We start from the raw sequence: 16,801 nt of genomic DNA on the forward strand, positions 1-16,801 counted from the left end.
CTTTCATTTCTAGAATTTCCTCATTCAGTTTCTCAGATTCCTGGCTGGTCTGCTCTTGTTCCAAATAGGACTGAGGCTGGAGGCCAGCCTACGTGTGGGAACTTGTGACTCAGAGGAGGAGGGGCGACCAGGGTGCTGCTCAGCCTGTGGGCGCTCTGGGGAGCCCAAGTGTTCAGGGTTGTATCTGCAGGGAGGAAGGCACTGGGGCACGCCCAGGATTTACACCAGTGCCAGGGGGACAGCGGGGCAAGTCAGGATGATGACCCACTTTCCTTAGGTTTGAACGGGAGTTAAAAGTTTAAAACCACTGCCTATACAAACTGTCAGATTTTAACAAGAATGCTCATGAAAGTGGAAAAGGCATGTCGAGTATGAAGTATTTTTAAAGTCAAGCACTATTTCACTGAACTCAACAGCACTTACTTTAGTAATTACAGACCTCTTGAGTGGATACCGTAATTAAAGATCTTAGTTTTAAATTTGAAACATACGATTAAAACCCAAACACCCGTCAAATAAGAAATTTCCTTAGTGGCCCTAGTGCAATGGCAGGCTTGATGGCTTTGCTTCTCAGTTGAACGCTGATCGAGGTGGAGCCCGATGCTGGGGAGGGGTGCCTGCCCGTGCGGAGACTGACCAGCGCGCTGCCTTGGTTTCGGCAGGGAGGAGAGAGCGATGGCTGTCTTCACCTGGAGGGCCGGCCTCCGCGGCTCGCTCCGCCCCCAGCAGCGAGACAGCAGCCTGCCCGCACGGTGACGCTGGCCAAGGGGGCGCCTCAGCAGCCCCTGCACCCTCCGGCGGGGGCCCACGCGCACTCGGCCGGCCCTCCCGGCACCAAGAGCATCCAAGGGATTCACCCGGCCAAGAAGGTACTGCCCGTTACCGCCCCCGCCCCAGGGGCCTGGCGCCGGAGCCCCGTGACCCACTGATGGGGGCGCCGGGCGCAGCGGGAGCGCTGACTGTGGGTGAACGAACCGTAGTTTCCTTCGCCCTGGCCTTGGAAGCTAACGTGTTCACAAAAGCGCTGTCCTCTTGGGACTGTTTTAGTGGTACGATGTGGGGAAATCACCCTAAACCCAGGCTGCGGGTATTTTGGGCAGCTCTGAGCTGTGCTCTGGGGACAGCCCTGCACAGAGCCCAGCCCAGCGCTCCTTCCTCCCCTGCCAGCTGCTCCTCCAGAGACTCTTGCTCCTCGTCACCCCAGTTCGCAGATGGGAAGCCTTTGGGGGTGAAGTTCCTTGCCCGAGAAAGTGCCTCTCCCCCCGGCTCTTCCCTCCTCCCTCCCTCGCTCTGGGGGTGGAGGGGGTGTTTTCCTTCTCCGAACTCAGTGTGGACATCCAGTACCCCTTGTGAATTTAACCTTCCCGAGGAAAGGAGCGTCCCCCTTGTCCCATCATGTCCTGGTGGGGACCCACCCCAGCTTCTGGTGAGGGTGTCTTTGTAGCTTTCCCAAGGCCCCCCTCTCTGCCTGACAGCAAGGTCCCCTCTTGGCGCAGAAGCCAGATGCCCCTTGCCTGATGACCTTAGGGTGGAAGAGGGGCAGCAATGCCTGCTCTGAGTTCCTTCTAGAAGGCTCTGAACTCTGCCAGTTCATCCTCTCTGCTTGCCTTGCAGTTGATATTAAGGACTAGTGTTAGCCTGAAGACCATTCTAGCTCTTTGAAGTAATTCAGTTACTCCGGATTTATTTTCTCATAAATACCTTATGATACAGGGACAAACAGAGTTGTGACATTTTTGCTTCAGGTGGCACAGGCCACAGACACATTAAGTCGTATCTTCAGATATACTCTTTAAAAATTGCTCCAGTCTAAATTTTCTTCGGTCAGGTGTTGTCCCTGGGTATGCAATGAGAAAGACTGTAGAACACCCCCCCCCCCCCAATACAGCTGTTGTACACATAGATAAAGCACTCGTGTTTCTTCAACTTCAGCCTCAGGTTACTCTCCTATAAAAGTGAGGACAGTAATCTTTCTTGTCTTATTTGGGCTCTTGTGAGGGTTTTATAAGAAGATATACGGCGCCTGGAATGTAAGCCAGCACTTGGTAGAGGATGTTGTTATTAGTTACAGAACACAACAATAGTTATTTACTGCTGGTTTCCAGGCAGTGAAACTTGCACTTTTTGATGGTGTTTTCCCGTGTGACTTGTCTTGAAATACCCTTTTGCACTCCAAGAACTCACTTCACAGGAGTAGTTGTGTCACCTTCTGTGGAATGTTCAGAAGTGTTGCGTTTTTTTCTCAGTTTCCCTTTGTGTGGTACCCATTCATGTACGAAGGTTCCATTCCGATTTCTGTCTGCCTTCCTCTCTGCCCTTTTCTGAGATGGGACGGGAGGTCATTTTTGGCTCTTTCTACGCCGACTCTCGGGCAGAGTTGGGCAGGATGTCTGGAAAACCCAGTGAGCCCAGTCACATCCGTGTCTGCGTTTCACTGTTCTCCTGATCTGGGGGGTGCTGGTGCTTTATCTAATTTCCGGATTAGAAAAGACCGGAAAGCTCAGCTGTTCCTTCTTGTTTAAAAGATCCCAGAACAGTGGTTTTGAGCCCTGGACGGCTTTAAAAAATGCTAAGGTCTGGGCCCCACCTTAGGCCAGTGATGTTGTAATTTTGGTGGGGGACAGGGACACTCAGTCGTTGTAGTTTGGGTTTTTGGTTTTGTTTTGAAAGCCCTGCAGAGGAGTGTAACGTGCAGTGGTGCAGCCGGTGGGAGACTCCTGCTGCAGAATCTGCCCTCTGGGGTACGTAGGGTTGTGGCTCGCAGTGACAGGGAGGCAGCTGTGGGGAGCACCATGCACAGTCCCCTGGTCCCCGCTGGGTTTGCCTGGGATACAGTGGGAGAAATTAGGGCTCTAGGGCCGATAAGGACTGGACCCAGATCTTTGTGTTTGTTACTCGTGGCAAGTTTCTGAACCCCTCTGATCCTGCTGCTTCGTCTACAGAAGGATGGTAGCACAGAAAGTGCCTACCTAGTACCATGCTCGGCACCAAGATAGGTGCAGACTTCGCTACTTCCTTTTCCTTCCTTTTCCTTCACTCCAGTTTGCTGGGTACTGTGGTCTTATTTAGACATTAAACCCTTTTCTGATAGTGGATAAAAACTACAGAAGGTCCTGTCACTCACGGTATATTTTAATGGATTCTGATTTGTTCACTTTTGTATCTTAGTAGCTGTGAAAAAAACCCCAAGTTTCAACCTTGAATCGTTCCTTTTGTTGTTGCCAGGTCCTCATGCACGGGCGCGGCCGGGGAATGGCAGGTGCGATGGGCCGGGGCCGCCTGATGCCCAACAAGCAGAATCTCCGGGTGGTGGAGTGCAAGCCTCAGCCCTGCGTTGTGTCTGTTGAAGGGCTTTCTTCATCCACTACTGACGCCCAGCTGAAGAGCCTGCTGATGTCAGTAGGACCCATTCAGGTGGGTCACCTGGGGCCCCTTCTGTCTGTGCCCTTTGTCCTTCCCAAGACTCGGTTATTTCTTCATTTAAAATCCCGTTGTGTTGGTTACTTCATGTTAAAACAGTACTCTTGAGAAGAAAGACAAATATTTTATCTACTGTGCACACTTGATGCCAGAACTTTTGCCTTAGGGTTAGATTATTTGGAAATTATCAGGTGCTCAGAAACGTTCTGAAATATTTATTCTAGCTGAACAAATTATCCTTTGAAATCCTCAAATTATCCTAAAGTTCTTATATGCACCCAAACACACAATCTTTTTGCTCTATCACACACTTATTTTGTGTGTAACAGTTTTAAAGTTTTAAAGTATTTAGCCTTTTGACCTTAATTTTCAGAAATAGCCTCACATGTTAACACCTGTGGAACTTGCTTTAGACTTTACAAATGTGAAATAATTTGGGCTATATTTTGGTCTCTTAATTTTAAAACTGGCTAATTCTAAATGCGTGAAGATCTCTGCTGAGCTGGCTGCAGATAGGTCTCCAGTTGTGTTGTAAACAAACATTGCCACTGAAATCCCTGATCGCTCCAGCCTCTAGAGCCCTGGAGGTAAACCAGCGCAGTGGGTAGACCTGGTTTTCCTTGAGCAGTGTGTCTCTAGTCCCCAACTCTGGCCTTTCCTACCAGCTCCCCGCCTCCCCCCCTGCCTGCCACGGAGTCACAGCCGTGAGCAGCACACCCCTCCGTCCTGCGCCAGGATCCGTGTCTGAGGCTGGAGCACTTCCGAAGGATGTTTGATGCAAATCGTAGGACGTGGAGTGTGAATGTTAGATTTCTGAGTAAAAAGTGCACAGAAAGGGGACTTCCCTGGCGGTCCAGTGGTTACACTGCAGGGGGCACAGGTTTGATCCCTGGTCAGGGAGAACTAAGGTCCTGAAAGCGGCATGGCCAAAAAAAAAAAAGAACACAAGAAACACAGAGTGCTTTCTCTTAAGGTCTCTTGCTTCATGGGTTAATGGGGAAACAGAGTTGACACAAGTAATTAAATTTTAGTGTATTTTAAGCCTTCATCTACCATTGAGTGTTGACAAGAGTGAGGCGTAGGTGGAAGCCCTTCCGAGATGATGTCGTTGTTGAGGTTTAACTACTTCTGCCTTCATCCTTGGATTCTCAGAGAGGTGGTTAAGCTTAGTTTTCATGTGTATGTAATAGCGAAACGTTCACCAGAGGCTGTGGCTTCTGTTTTTAGGAGGGTCAGTTTCCCAGCTGTGTGGTCAGGAGCGGCTTGTCAGTCATCAAGAGGTATTAAGCTCATGGCCAAGGAGAGTTGTCCTTGGACAGTCTGTCATAACACGGATTAATTTGCAGGAGCAGAACTGGCATTAGAGAACTTACGATGTATTAAAATATGGTTATCCTGAGTGGATTCTCAGACAAATGGCGGTTGAAAACTTGAGGTCACAGTTCACCAGGGAGCCTGGAGTTAAAGACCCGGGGCCTAGCCCAGTCTGTTCTCTGAGGGCTCGTGTTCCTGGTGTCTGTGTTTGGGTGGGGAGTGGTAGCACTGTTGCTTTCCACACGTGACCTGCTCGTTTTCTGGACTTGCTTCCTCCTAAGTAGTCTCGATAATTCTCTTGAGCATCCTTGAATGTGATTCAGGTTTCAAGAAGTGTGAATGGCAGTGCTGTTGCTGCTTACAGCACTGTGTGAGGTTGACTGCCCTGCAAAAGTCAGCTTGGAGCCACTGCTAAAACACCTAACCTTGGTTTTATCCATCTTAAAAACTGAATTTTGAGTTCTGCATTTTGGGGGCCATCTTTCCTCCCATTTGCCTTTTTTATTTATTTTTTCTCCTGTTCTGGAAAGAAGGATTAGAGGTCATTGTGTTAAGTAAAGTTTAACTGAGGGCACTTAAAGCCAGGCAAAAACATTGTCAAGTGTTTTAAGGGCTTCTCTTAACTAGAAAGGGAGAGGAAGATAGGAAAATGAGAGTGGTGTTTTCTGAGTTACATCAGGTACCCTGAAAGTGCCACCGTAAAAAATCCCGGAGGGTGATGGATGAATCTAGCACTTACTCAGTAGGGCACGTTTGTCCATCCCAGGGAGCAAAAAGCAGAGCTCTCATTTCTTGCCAGTCTTACTTAGTTCCGTAGAATGATTTTGAGGGAGAGTTCATAGATTTTTAAACACTGCATTCACAAAGTGCTGAGTTTCTCAATTTAAAAACAAACAGGGCTTCCCTGGTGGCGCAGTGGTTGAGGGTCCGCCTGCCGATGCAGGGGACGCGGGTTCGTGCCCCGGTCCGGGAAGATCCCACATGCTGCGGAGCGGCTGGGCCCCTGAGCCATGGCCGCTGGGCCTGCGCGTCCGGAGCCTGTGCTCCGCAAGGGGAGAGGCCACAACAGTGAGAGGCCTGCGTACCGCAAAACAAACAAACTGATCTGTCAATAGCAAGCTTCTGCCAGCATTAGATAGCTAAAGAATGATATTGCTAGGTATAAATTATTTAAAGGCGTTTATAACAAGACTTCATTGTGGTTTAACTATAAGTACACTTCAGACGGATGGTTAGGGGACCCAGGCCCCCTGCCCCGCTGCGCTGGCTGAGGAAGAAACGTGTGTCAAGCCTCTGGTGGGCTGGGCTGTGGTGCCACCTGGCGTTCACTTAGTGTAACAGCAAGAGGTGGTGTCTGGACTAGGAAGGCTGGTTCCTTTGGGCCTTTAATTATGGGAACGGCAGTAACAGCACGTCAGCTCTGCTGCTTTTCTGTGGCGGCGTCACTCCTCGGTTAGTGTGCTGTCCCCTTAACCTGTTCTCCTAAGCCTCTCTAAAGAGTCCTTTTTAAAGACATTTATCTGTAGTCTCCCTGACAGAATAAGGAAAAATGATAGGATTTTGTAGAAGTGTTCTGACCAGTGGTAGAAATGACACAGGGAGCATCGCAGCGTGTTTGAGAGTTTCAGGTGAGAGGGTGCAGTGAGAATAAGCCCACCTGGTACTCTCTAGCAGTGATAGGGAAAGAATCAGAAAGGAGGTTCTGCCCGGACACTGGGGGGTCTTGCTCTTAGGGAAGGGAGGGGCCGGCTGGGTGCGTGTGGGGCTCCGGGAGGCGGACTTGTGCGGGGGCATGGGGGCTCCACAGACAGGTGAGCCTCGCGCAGGTGCCCCTCTGGTGACCGGCGCACGTTCCCAGGGAGCGGCCTCCCGCTGCGTTCCGGAAGACTGAAGCCGAGCTAACTCTTAGGGTCAGGAGGTGAGGTAGTTATAACTTCTGAACCCCTTTGCTTAGTTATCCTTACTTCCCTGTTTGTGGGATTTTACCTAAAACTGTTAAGAAAAATGTGTTATCCTATAGAGAAACGAAATGCCATGGTGTGAAAATAGAAGTATTTTCCTTGTTGTGATCATCACTAAAATAAAAAGGCGGCACTGGCCACGAGCAACGGCAGGGATGACAGCGGAGGCTTAGATCAGGCCAGCACGTGCCTGGCACCGCGCTGTTCACTTTTCCCCGGCGTCTTTCCTGATTTCTCCAACAACCCTGGAAGGTAGTCGCTAAACTGAGAGCCCGAGTGACCGGAGTGGCCATGGCAGCTCATTCTCGAAGCGGCAGTGAAGCAGCAAGTGTCGGGCTTTGAGAGAGGGCTTCGGTTTCGGTCCCGAGTCTGCCGTTTATTGGTGTGCAGCTTCCCAACCAAGTACTTCACCTACGTGAGTCTCATGAACCACACAAGCTTGCAAACGCTGTCTCCTACCCCTTTCACCATTCCGTGGCGTCACCCGCAAGGGGGAATGGAAGAAACACGGAGGCCTCCACATGCCATTGAGGGACAGCGTGTGCTCTTGAAAGGCGGCCTGTTGTCCCAGAGCAGAGTCTTCTGGGGGGTTCGCTTCAGGCTGCTGAGGAGAGGCCGTCCGGGATCCACCACGTTTGCCAAGCTCCCAATGCGGTAGTGCCAGGGAACCAGACACTTGGAAAGCCCTCATTCTGGCGGGTGTCTTGGGCCGCCCAGTGAGGGGGAGCCCTTTTGAGCAGTCGTGTAATGTGGGGTCACATTGGAGCATCTCGTTTCTGGGATGAGACCATCTTACCTTCTTTGCGTCTGGTTCTGACTGACCAGGGATGGCTGGTGGGTGATGTGGAGAAAGCTGGGATCTCAGTGAAAGCAGTTCAGTCATTTTGAAGTTCAGGACGTTTGGGAAGGAAAACACCAGGCATAGTCAAATGTAGACTTTCCGAAAACCGACGTCACGAGGTTTAAAGAAAATATAGCCGTGGCCACATGATCTGAAACCGTAATGGGAAAAACTGTTAATTGGAGGCTCCCACACAGAGTTCTGAAAACACTGTTGTAAATAATCCCAAAAGAAAAAAGAGGATTCCAGGCAGACCATGTGATAAGACACGGGCTGTTACCTGTAGGGCACGTTTGTACAAGATGAAGGTGAGTGTGGAAGAAGAGGGCCTCAGAATGTCTTTAAACTGTATCAGAGCAGAAAGAACAGCACTTACGCCGTGGACACAAGAAGCCCAAACACAGGACTCGAGGAAAAAACAGAATCGGCATCAAAAAAGACCGCACACGCTGCGATGATTAGTTAAATATGAACAGGCACGGGAGGAGTCGTTGATTTCCGTGAGAAGCAGCCTGAGACGCTGCCCCGTCACCAGCGAGAGGGTCGAGTGGGCTGTGCACAGAAAGGGTCCGGAATGAAGGGGTCGTGCGCCATGCTGCCCGAGGACTGGCTTGAGGAGCCCAACTGCGAGGCCAGAGAAGAAAAGGTTTAATGGGCATAGGCCAGCTGCCACCAACACGTGCAGGTGCCATCGCGTGAGAAAGGAGGACCTAGTGCGTGTCCCTTGATGGCTCCCAAGCTTTCCCTGGAGGCTGGGCCCACCCCAGGGTATCTTATCAGGTCTGGGGTGGAGCCCGAGAGAGTAGATTTCTAATGATTGATCAGTGGGGCTCTTGTTTGAGCAATTTCACTTGTTTAAAACAACTAATATCAATATCATTTTTGGCTTTAGGTTGATTCCTGAAGGTTCTGGGAACTGTTGGCCAGAGTGGGAGAATAGTTTAATTGATTTTCAGGACTGCAGAATCATTTCAGAATCCCCTTAACATTCATATGGGGATATACGTATACGTATAGCTGATTTACTTTGTTATACAGCAGAAACTAACACAACAATGTAAAGCAATTGTACTCCAATAAAGATGTTAAAAAAAGAGAATCCCCTTAATATTGTAATTTATTAGTATACGTGGACGTGACCACAAGCTCTTTCTAGAAAGAGGAAGAACTTTTCCTAATCAGGGAAAACACGGCCAAGGTTCTGAACAGCATGTGGACATTTTTCTGGACTTAAATTGTAGGTTGTCACACCTTTTCTACTGTTAATGTAGTGCCTTGTGGCAGTTCAGTCAAATGGCCCTGAATGGGATGGCTGAATATAAACAAAGGAAGCGGCCAACTAAAGGAGTATTTTAACTGGTATTTTGCTACTTACAGTAGCACAGTTATTCTCAAACTTTCTGCAGATGTCTTGTCTCTGAAAAATGAGAAGTATATCAGGGTGGGCGTGGGCAAGTTAGCCTGTCTCTCCGAGGGCCAGTACTGTATTTGTGGGGGAGATGGGGTGGGGTCAGAGTGAGTGTGTAGACTGGAGACAAAGTTTAACTCTTCGTTCATTCTGGGTGAATTGAAGTGTTTAATTATTTGGAAGTGGGCTACTGATTAGCAGAAGCACATATTTTCAAAGTAGAAGCTGGTGATCATAATAAGTTTTTAGCTTATTAGTGGACAGTGTCTTTTCCTCGCTTCCCAGTAAAGTGATCGCTAATACTTGTCGTTTTGGTGGGTCAGAAATGGTTGAATATTGACAGTTTTAGCAATTCAGTGTTCTATCTGAAAATAGGTTTTGTTTTTCGGAAAAGGGTGCAAAAATGTCAATAAAGGGGAACAGACAGAAAACAAATTTTAAGACAGTGTTCTTATTACTTCTGTTGACTATTGAGAACCAACTCCTTCCTGTGATTTAAAAATTTCATTGAGGGACCTCCCTGGTGGTCCAGTGGTTAAGAATCCGTCTTGAAATGCAGGGGACGCAGGTTCCATCCCTGGTCGGGGAACTAAGATCCCACATGCCACAGGGCAACTAAGCCTGCGTGCCACAACTAGAGAGGAGCCCGTGCGCCTCAACGAAGGATCCTACATGCTTCAACTAAGACCTGACGCAGCCAACAAATAAGTAAATAAATATTTAAAAAAATTCATCAAAAGTTTATGCTCTCTTGATTGATACCTTCTCAATCAAATTGAGCTTTAAACCACTTCGATACAGATAAGCTGTCTTCTTACCTCTTACCTTATAAATTGGTAAATGGTAAAGAGGAAGCTTCATGCCTTCATTCCACATTGTGAAATCACCTAGAGGAGATGACATCTAGACATGCTTTTTCTCAAAAGAAGAGCATAGTATTTTCAAAATCCAGATTCCATCTGTGAATTGTAGAGTGTGCATAATTGTGATACCGTAACAAGTTAGTTTTTTCTTGTCCGTTCCTAATTGAGCGATTTTTGTAGTTTTGGACAAAATAAGTTTGGGTGAGTTCTTCTAAGTCTTGTGGTAAGAACTGCCACAGTGATGGCAGCAGTTAGCATGAAGCTGTGCCTACACATCAGCGCCCTCCAGCACTGCAGCCACGTGGCCGGAAGAGGAAAAGGGTGCCTGAGGCGCCCGAGATCGAATCAGAAAGCAGGGCCTGGTGGGAGGCTCTGCTGCAGCGCTTGGGTTGGACTTGTGACTTGAAGCAGGCTCGTACCCACCTTCTCCTCTGGCCTCCTCTGGTGGTGACAGGACAACACGGCATTTCCTCTGGCATTTTCTCTTCAGGAGCAGTTCCGGAGGAGCTTCAACAGCTGGGGGTGATTCAAGAGTGAGACACAGAGTGGGCGTGAGCCAGAAGCTGGGGCTGGCAGAGAGAACAGGTCTTTGTCAAGTAACAGAGGTGGAATTTGAGAGGCCAGAAAAGCCGCATGCTGACAGTGTGTCCAAGAGAAATTAATGGATGGCATTAATTAAAGACCAAGTTGCTGAGCTTTACTTGTCCAGTTAACTTAATGATAAGTGAAATCATCAAGAAAAATCTTCTGCGTCTGGTTTCTATATCTGAAAGAAGAGGAAAACTCTGGTAACTACCAAACTGGTTTCAGAACACCAGGCAGACAGAGCTCACTGCTGCCTAGTGGCTGCCTCTGTCACCTCCGGACCTGGTCCTTGCACTGGTCCAGGTCTGGTTGGTGATGGGCCCCAGACTATCTGACTGCTCCTCCGAGGGGAGCCTGTGTGCAAACCTTAGTGCCATGTAATGTGGAGACTGGAAACTGTTTATTTCTGTGTGAAGCACTGAAAAGCAACTTTTTAGAAAGAATATTTTTTTAGCGCTGTCCTGGTCATGTTTTACTCATGGGAGTTCTGTGTTTACTAAAATGGAGAGTGCTTATTTCATTTACAGTATACATTTTTTTTTTTTTTTTTTTGCGGTACGCGGGCCTCTCACTGTTGCGGCCTCTCCCGTTGCGGAGCACAGGCTCCGGACGCGCAGGCTCAGCGGCCACGGCTCACGGGCCCAGCCGCTCCGCGGCATGTGGGATCTTCCTGGACCGGGGCACGAACCCGCGTGCCCTGCATCGGCAGGCGGACTCTCAACCACTGCGCCACCAGGGAAGCCCTACAGTATACCTTTTTTGAACATATTTCAAGGAATTGATATTTTGGCTATGTGCTTTTGTTGTAGGTCTTTGAACAAATGCTTTAAAATGAAGCAGCCACGTGTGTAAACAGTTCCAAAGGGTTGTGTGTTACCATTAGTTATTTTTTCTGGCTGTTAAACGTCACTGGACAGAAGCCCAGACACAGCAGACGGTTCCCCGCCACTGAGTCCTGTGCTGCTTCCTCAGGCTGTGTCCCCGTGGTAGCAAGGCCCCCCTGCCACTTTGCTCATTGCCCCAGACCACATGGCAAGTCACCAAAATGCTTGAGAAGGATCAGACTCGAGAGTGGGGCCCGCTGAGAAATCCGAATTCTCCTCCGGCCCATCCCTCCCAAATCCTAGAATCCTACATCCCCAGGCCTCGGGGAAGCACAAAGCTGGCCCTTGTCCTCAGGGCAAGTGTGAGGGAGGACCAGTGTAAATTCACTGTCCCTGCACCAGTCTCTTTACTTGATGGATCCATCTTCTTCATGAACTCAAAACAGTAGCCTCAGGAATGGTTGTTTCAGATCCTAAAGATCTAATTTTTTTTTTAAGGTTTTTTTGATGTGGACCATTTTTAAAGTCTTTATTGAATTTCTTACAGTATTGCTTCTATGTTTTGGTTTTTTTGGCCACGAGGCATGTGGGATCTTAGCTCCCCGACCAAGGATCAAACCCTCACCCACTGCATTGGAAGACGAAGGCTTAACCACTGGACCGCCAGGGAAGTCCCCTAAAGGTTTAATTTAAGATGCCACTTCTCTCAGACCCTTTAAAGCACAGACCGTGACCAAATTGTGCTGATGGTTGCCACAGACACAGCTGCCCCTCACTGTGGCCCACCTACATATATGAAACCCTTAATTTACCCCAGTGGTAATTAGGAGGTAACTGCCCACTCTGACTGTGGGGTCCCGTTGCATTACAGCAGTTCCTCCTGTATAATGAGTGTTGTGCTTTTAAAAAGCTGACTGAGGGCCCCGTGGAAAATCGCCTGACAGGAAGAGGTGAAAGCAGAAAGTAACTCTCCAAGGACACCTGTCCTGGGCCTCCCCAAGAAGGCTTAGAGAGATCAGGTGGCTGACGGGGCAAATGGTGGAAGGTCTTATATATATATATATTTATTTATTTTATTTATTTATTATTTTTTGGCTGCGTTGGGTCTTCGTTGCTGTGCGCGGGCTTTCTCTAGTTGCGGCGAGCAGGGGCTACTCTTCGTTGCGGTGCGTGGGCTTCTCATTGCAGTGGCTTCTCTTGTTGGGGAGCACGGGCTCTAGGCGCGCGGGCTTCAGTAGCTGTGGCTCGTGGGCTTACTTGCTCCGCGGCGTGTGGGCTCTTCCCGGATCAGGGCTCGAACGTGTGTCCCCTGCATTGGCGGGTGGATTCTTAACCACTGCGCCACCAAGGAAGCCCCCATGATGGAAGGGAGGTCTTAACACCAAGCTGTGAGGATACGAATGAGTGCTGCTCAGGGCAGTGACTTACTGGAGCACTGTTGTTGGATAGATTATCTGGATAGATTACAAAACATTGCCGGGGAGGTAGAATTAGTTTGTTTTAGTGATCTAAGGGTCAGCCTGGACTCAAATTTTGCATTAAATCTGATGTAAGTAAGTAAGTAAGTAAGTAAATATATATATATATATATATATATATATATATATATATATATTACACCCTATACAACAGGATTCTAAAGTATTTCTGTTATCTTCCTTCAGAGTTTACAGATGCTTCCCCAGCAGCGGAAAGCCATAGCCAAGTTCAAGGAACCCGCTCATGCATTAGCGTTTCAGCAGAAGTTCCACAGGTAGCCTTGGATTCCCTGGTGACAGGTGGGAGATGGGAGGGGTCTGTTGCTGCCGCCTGCTGTCTGTCTCTGCGGAGACGCACCAGGGGTGCAGAGAGAGGGCACGCCGCCTCCTTCTGTGACGTGGGTGGTTACTCCTGGCTTTGTGTGGATCTTCTCTGTCAGTCTGCATGTTTTCTTCTACTTGATCAGGTGGCTGCTGATGTGCAGAGGTAGCTTAATGGTCATTGTTTCTTTAAATCCCCACAGGCATATGATAGATTTGTCCCACATAAATGTGGCCCTGATCGTTGAGTGATTTCTGGCAGGAGAGCCTGACCGTAACGCTGCACACGCGCTGTGGAATTTCTTCCCGGGAGCTGCTGCGCAGAGCCCCGCAAGCTTAGGTCTCTCCGTCCGCAGCCCTGCGTGGCTGTTGTCCGGAGCGCCCAGCGGTCCAGCACTGATTCCAGAAGAGCTGGCCTTACGGGACGCGGCAGACTCGACTCGGTGTTAGATCGCTTCACATTCTCTTGTCACCACAAAGAACTACAGGTTTCGCTTTCTTTTGTGTTCAAAGTGCTTACAATGCATGTACACATCGTTCCTCGTGATCTCATGTATGATCGATTACAGCGACCTAGAGTGAGTAAAGAGCATTAACGTCACAAATTCTCAGTAACTTTCACAGCAAAGAATATTTGATAATGGTTGCACTTATCTTCAGTGCAGGCTAGATGAGCGTTTTCTCAACCAGCTTCACTTGTTTTACTGTCTCAGAAAGCCCTCAAAAGGCTCTTGTAAAAACGTAGGTTAAAATTCGGGTGATTATGATTGGCAGTTGCATATCCTGGAAAGCAGGGTATGAGGGTGGTTGGGAGTGGTGCCAAGTGTGTGGCCGATTCTGCTTCTTGTAAATATTCCAAAAGCGCCAACTGTATAGTCCTAGTTCCAAAGGGAACGCCCCTTTTTATACTCGTCCTGAGGGCGGCAGAAGTGCTGCTGGGTATCGTCACACGCCCCCAGGCTGAGAGCAGGTGTCCGGCCGCCCTCGCCTCCAGCCCTCGCTGGGCTCCCTCCTAGGCGAGCTGCGTAGCATACCTGCCAGGTGAGGAGGGTAGGACAGCCGGAAGCTTTCGCAGGCCTGTTTTTTCCTCTTTTTAAATGCAGCCCCAAGTGGCATATTCATGTCACCGGCTCTGTGACGCATATAGAACATTCTTGGGCAACCTGTGATTAAGATTTTCTTTTTTGAAGGCCTTTTGAGCAGGGGCTACGCTGTCCTTCAGTGGACCCGAGAGCGAGGGGACGTTTGCGCTGGCTTGTCGTTCTCCGTGGCGTGTGGCGCAGTGTGTCTCTGGGATGCTGGGTAGGCTCCTTCAGGTGAGAGACACTTCCTCGAGGCCCTTAAAGTCATCTGTAGTAAAATTCATTCTGGGCAAACGTGGAAAAAAGTGCCTTATTGTATTTCTGCTCATGAAGGAGTTTCACTATTTTGGATGGATTCTAACGTGGACCTGAACTATTTGAGCAAATGATACCGGGGCATACTCAGACTTTTTAGCTATATTTTATACCTAAGATTTCCTGTGATATTTATTAATGGAATTAAGGGAAATAGGAGCCTGTTACCACCGGTTAATGCGTCTGGTTAGTCCAGCGAGGACCAGATGTGAGCAGGAAGCCCCCTGCAGCAAGGTGTCCCTCCCTCTCAGCCTTCTCTTGGGAGCTAAGACACGGGTCATGTGAACTTGTATCTTCTTATTTTCACAGTTGAAATTTTATATTACTTTTTCAAATTAAGTTACCAGAACCAGAGGAGGAGAGCATTTCAGACCCTGGGAGACTTTTTGTAGCATTGATTCCACTGTGGTACCGTGTGCTAGGAGTGAGCCTGGAATGTGAAGGTGGGTGTTGATGGCTGCTCTTCAGAAGATTTCGGTTCCAGGAAACTATAGGCACTCATAGAACACACTAGAACACCGCCCGCCCCGAGCTGAGGTGCCTGGCCACCCGTGTTCCAGAAAGCCCCTTCCTAACCCTTGGGAGGTGGTGTTGTGTGCCAGCCTGGCCCTGGGTGCTCCAGTGGAGCATCCAGATGGCCAGTGGCCACTGCCCACGTCCTCACAAGTAGTAGATACAGGTGTGTTCACAGGTTAGGAGCGTAGCTTATGTGGCTCAGTCCACAGAGAGCTGCGTTGAAGTGGTGAGTTGGATAGCGTGCAGGCACCACATAGGAGAGATCCAGACCACTTCCCCGCCCTGGGCAGCAGGAAGGCTTACAGTTAATGGACTTATCATCGAGGACTTAATGACGCAATGAGCTGAGTTTACAAAATTTTACCGCTTTTTGAAATAGTCTGAGTATGTTGTGGCTTTGAAACTAAAAATCTGCATGTTGTCTCTGAAAAGTAGCCATTCAGGCATACTTTCTTCTAGTTAGTGGTAAGAAACGAATCCTATTTGGGCACCTTTGTTCAAGGCAGACCTCACGGCTCCTTTAAGGTCTGTTTTTGTGTTGTCTGAGTCTGACGGGTGCCCCGGAACAGGTGTGTGTCTGTAACAGTCTACACACACAGAGAAGTAAGCTTTCTCTTGACAGAAGGTTCTTGAAAGGCCTAGTCGAGCCGGGCCTTCCGGAAAGGACTGGTTTAGAAAGGCTTCCCGCGGTCGCCTCCTGATGCACACGGCCCCTGGGCACGGGCTCTGTTAGTGCCAGCCAGGCCTGGGAACAGAGGCTTGGTTTCCTTGAGGGAAACTGGAAAAGGAAAGAAAGAAGCAGAATTAGAAAGGAACGTTATTTCCATTTTCGGTGCACTTCTCGCAGTGAAATCAGACCACCGTGATGAGCTGAACCCTCTTGGAAGATCTGCTGCAACCATTATCTTTGTTCTTTCTTTATCATGCATTTAAAGGGTGTGCAGGAGCAGTTAACATACCATGTAAATACGGACCTCTTGAAACTAAACGTTATGGGAAATGCTTCAGTTCAACAGCATCTTAGCTATTTGTTAGTTCTTTTGTGTTGTCTTATCAAAGTTTAATGGATACAGTTCCGTAATTGCTGATGTGTTTGTGTGTATATTCGATTTTTATAAAGATGGTAGTAAGTCAATACATTTATCCTGACCTGTGTATTATTTGTTCACAAATTCAAGAAGCCAGTAAATATCAGTATATCTCATAAGGTAAAGACAGTAGGTGACTGTGTGGACCTGAGGTGCTTTTTCTTTTTGCATTATATCTTGTTTTGATCTTATGCTGTAATAGAAGCTCATCACTTAGCTACTTACCTGAGCATAACCTTGCACTACCGTTGGTCTGGCCACATTTGTTAAATTCTTATACTGATATCCTTCTTAAGGAGAAATATCGTCTCTTTTTTCCAAAAGAAACATTGCGGGTTCCCCCCTTTCTGGACAGGCAGCATGCTAAGTAGGTGTCTGTGCCCTCTCCCCACCGGGGAGGGCGGGGGAGGGGATGGGGGGAGGGAAGGGGACGGGGGGCGTCATCATAACTATTTCTAATTGGGGGGGTCTTCCTTCTCATGATTTGTAAAGGTCCTGGATAAACAATTGTTTATGCTTGGTTCTGTAGCGTTTCTGAATTGTGACAGCTTAGATCCTGCACAAAGGGGTCTTTTTTTTTTAAAGGGCATTTGGCTTAAGTATGCAAACACACTTTGTTGCTGGAAGGAGGCTGGGAGAGGTGTCCAGGGTGAGGGAAGAAGGAGCCTAGACGTGGGGCGAGGAGAGTTGTAGCACGGAGGGGTGGAGGGGTGGTGACGAGGGTCCATCAGAGGCTTTATTCTAACACGCTGGCTCTACACAGGAGTCAGCCGGTCTGGGGGGGA

General features: G+C 48.7%; 1 protein-coding gene across 3 annotated transcripts in view; it reads left to right on the plus strand.

Moving 5' to 3' along the window:
- Positions 1-16,401, plus strand: part of RBM33 (RNA binding motif protein 33) — a 117,055-nt gene extending 100,654 nt beyond the window's left edge. For 2 of the 3 annotated variants that reach the window (XM_081243451.1, XM_081243452.1), the window contains 4 exons: positions 663-869; positions 3,226-3,414; positions 12,881-12,969; positions 13,219-16,401. In XM_081243451.1, the coding sequence (XP_081099577.1) occupies positions 663-869; positions 3,226-3,414; positions 12,881-12,969; positions 13,219-13,267 (534 nt within the window). In that variant the 3' untranslated portion in view covers positions 13,268-16,401. The remainder of the gene's footprint in view (positions 1-662; positions 870-3,225; positions 3,415-12,880; positions 12,970-13,218) is intronic. The other variant, XM_081243453.1, reaches the window with a different exon arrangement.
- The last annotated feature ends 400 nt before the right edge of the window (positions 16,402-16,801 follow it).

The sequence above is a fragment of the Mesoplodon bidens genome, assembly GCF_964165515.1.
Source record: "Mesoplodon bidens genome assembly, chromosome: 9".
NCBI classification, from domain to species: Eukaryota; Metazoa; Chordata; class Mammalia; order Artiodactyla; family Ziphiidae; genus Mesoplodon; species Mesoplodon bidens.